The sequence below is a fragment of the Eimeria mitis genome, genomic scaffold (assembly GCF_000499745.2).
Source record: "Eimeria mitis Houghton genomic scaffold, Emh_scaff5802, whole genome shotgun sequence".
Classification (NCBI taxonomy): domain Eukaryota; phylum Apicomplexa; class Conoidasida; order Eucoccidiorida; family Eimeriidae; genus Eimeria; species Eimeria mitis.
This window is the reverse complement of record NW_013574049.1, coordinates 2,192-3,113: the sequence shown is the minus strand read 5'-3', so window position 1 is coordinate 3,113 and position 922 is coordinate 2,192. Positions and strand designations below refer to the sequence as shown.

At 55.4% G+C, this 922-nt stretch overlaps 1 protein-coding gene across 1 annotated transcript in view; it reads right to left on the bottom strand.

Moving 5' to 3' along the window:
- The window catches only part of EMH_0084360 (uncharacterized protein), a gene marked incomplete at both ends in the record, with an annotated part of 2,672 nt that overhangs the window by 185 nt on the left and 1,565 nt on the right, over nt 1-922 (bottom strand). The window contains 3 exons of the mRNA XM_013500753.1: nt 3-53; nt 160-394; nt 572-922. Of these exons, the coding sequence (XP_013356207.1) occupies nt 3-53; nt 160-394; nt 572-922 (637 nt within the window). The remainder of the gene's footprint in view (nt 1-2; nt 54-159; nt 395-571) is intronic.

Sequence of the window (922 nt, the reverse complement as noted above, 5' to 3'; positions counted from 1 at the left end):
CCTGCTGCTGCTGCTGCTGCTGCTGCTGCTGCTGCAGGCGTGGGGTTTTGTATCTAAGGCTGCTCTTTTATCTGAAGCAGCAAACCACCACCCATCTATTTGCTGCTGCTATTCTCGGGTGTCTATACACCTCAACACTCACTCTGCTGCTGCTCTTACCCTAAAGGATTTCTCTCTTGCTGCAGCAATAGAACAGCTGCTGTAGCAGCAGCAGCAGCAGCAGCTGCTGCTGCTGCTGCTGCTGCTGCTGCAGAAACAACTGCATCAGCCGTTGCAGCAGCTGCTGCAGCAGCTGCTGCAGCAGCACCACCCGGCGCAGCAGCAGCAGCGACTCGAGATGCAGCAGCAGCATCAGCAGCAGCACCTGCTGCTGCTGCTGCTGCACCCCGACTCCCTGCAGCAACAGCAGCAGCAGGAGCAGCAGCAGCAGCAGCAGCAGCAGCAGCTTACTGTTCCACTCCCCCAAGAGCGCGTGTGATGCTGCGTATATCATCAGAGTGCATCTGTAGCTGCTGCTGCTGCGCATGCTGCAGCAGCAGCAGAGCAGCAGCATCTCTCTCCTGCTGCGTACTATATTCTGCTTCCTGCTGCAGCAGCAGCAGCACCCTATCAACTATCTCCTGGCCAGCAGCAGACTGCAGCAAGCAGCAGAAGTAAGCTGTTGATGCTTCTCTTATTTCACGGGCTAAAGCCTGTACTTCTTTGCTGCTCTCTTTCTTCTTTCTCCTGCTGCTGCTGCTGCTGCTGCTGCTGCTGCTGCTGCTGCTGGTGGTGGTAGTTTTGTTGTTGCTGCTGTTGGGGCCGTTGGCTTGTGCTGCTGCTGCTGCTGCTGCTGCTGCATCTGCTGCTGTTTCTTTTTTCTCTGTTTTGTTTCCTCTCTCGATCTCGTGTTCTTTCTTGCTGCTGCTGTTATTCTTATCCT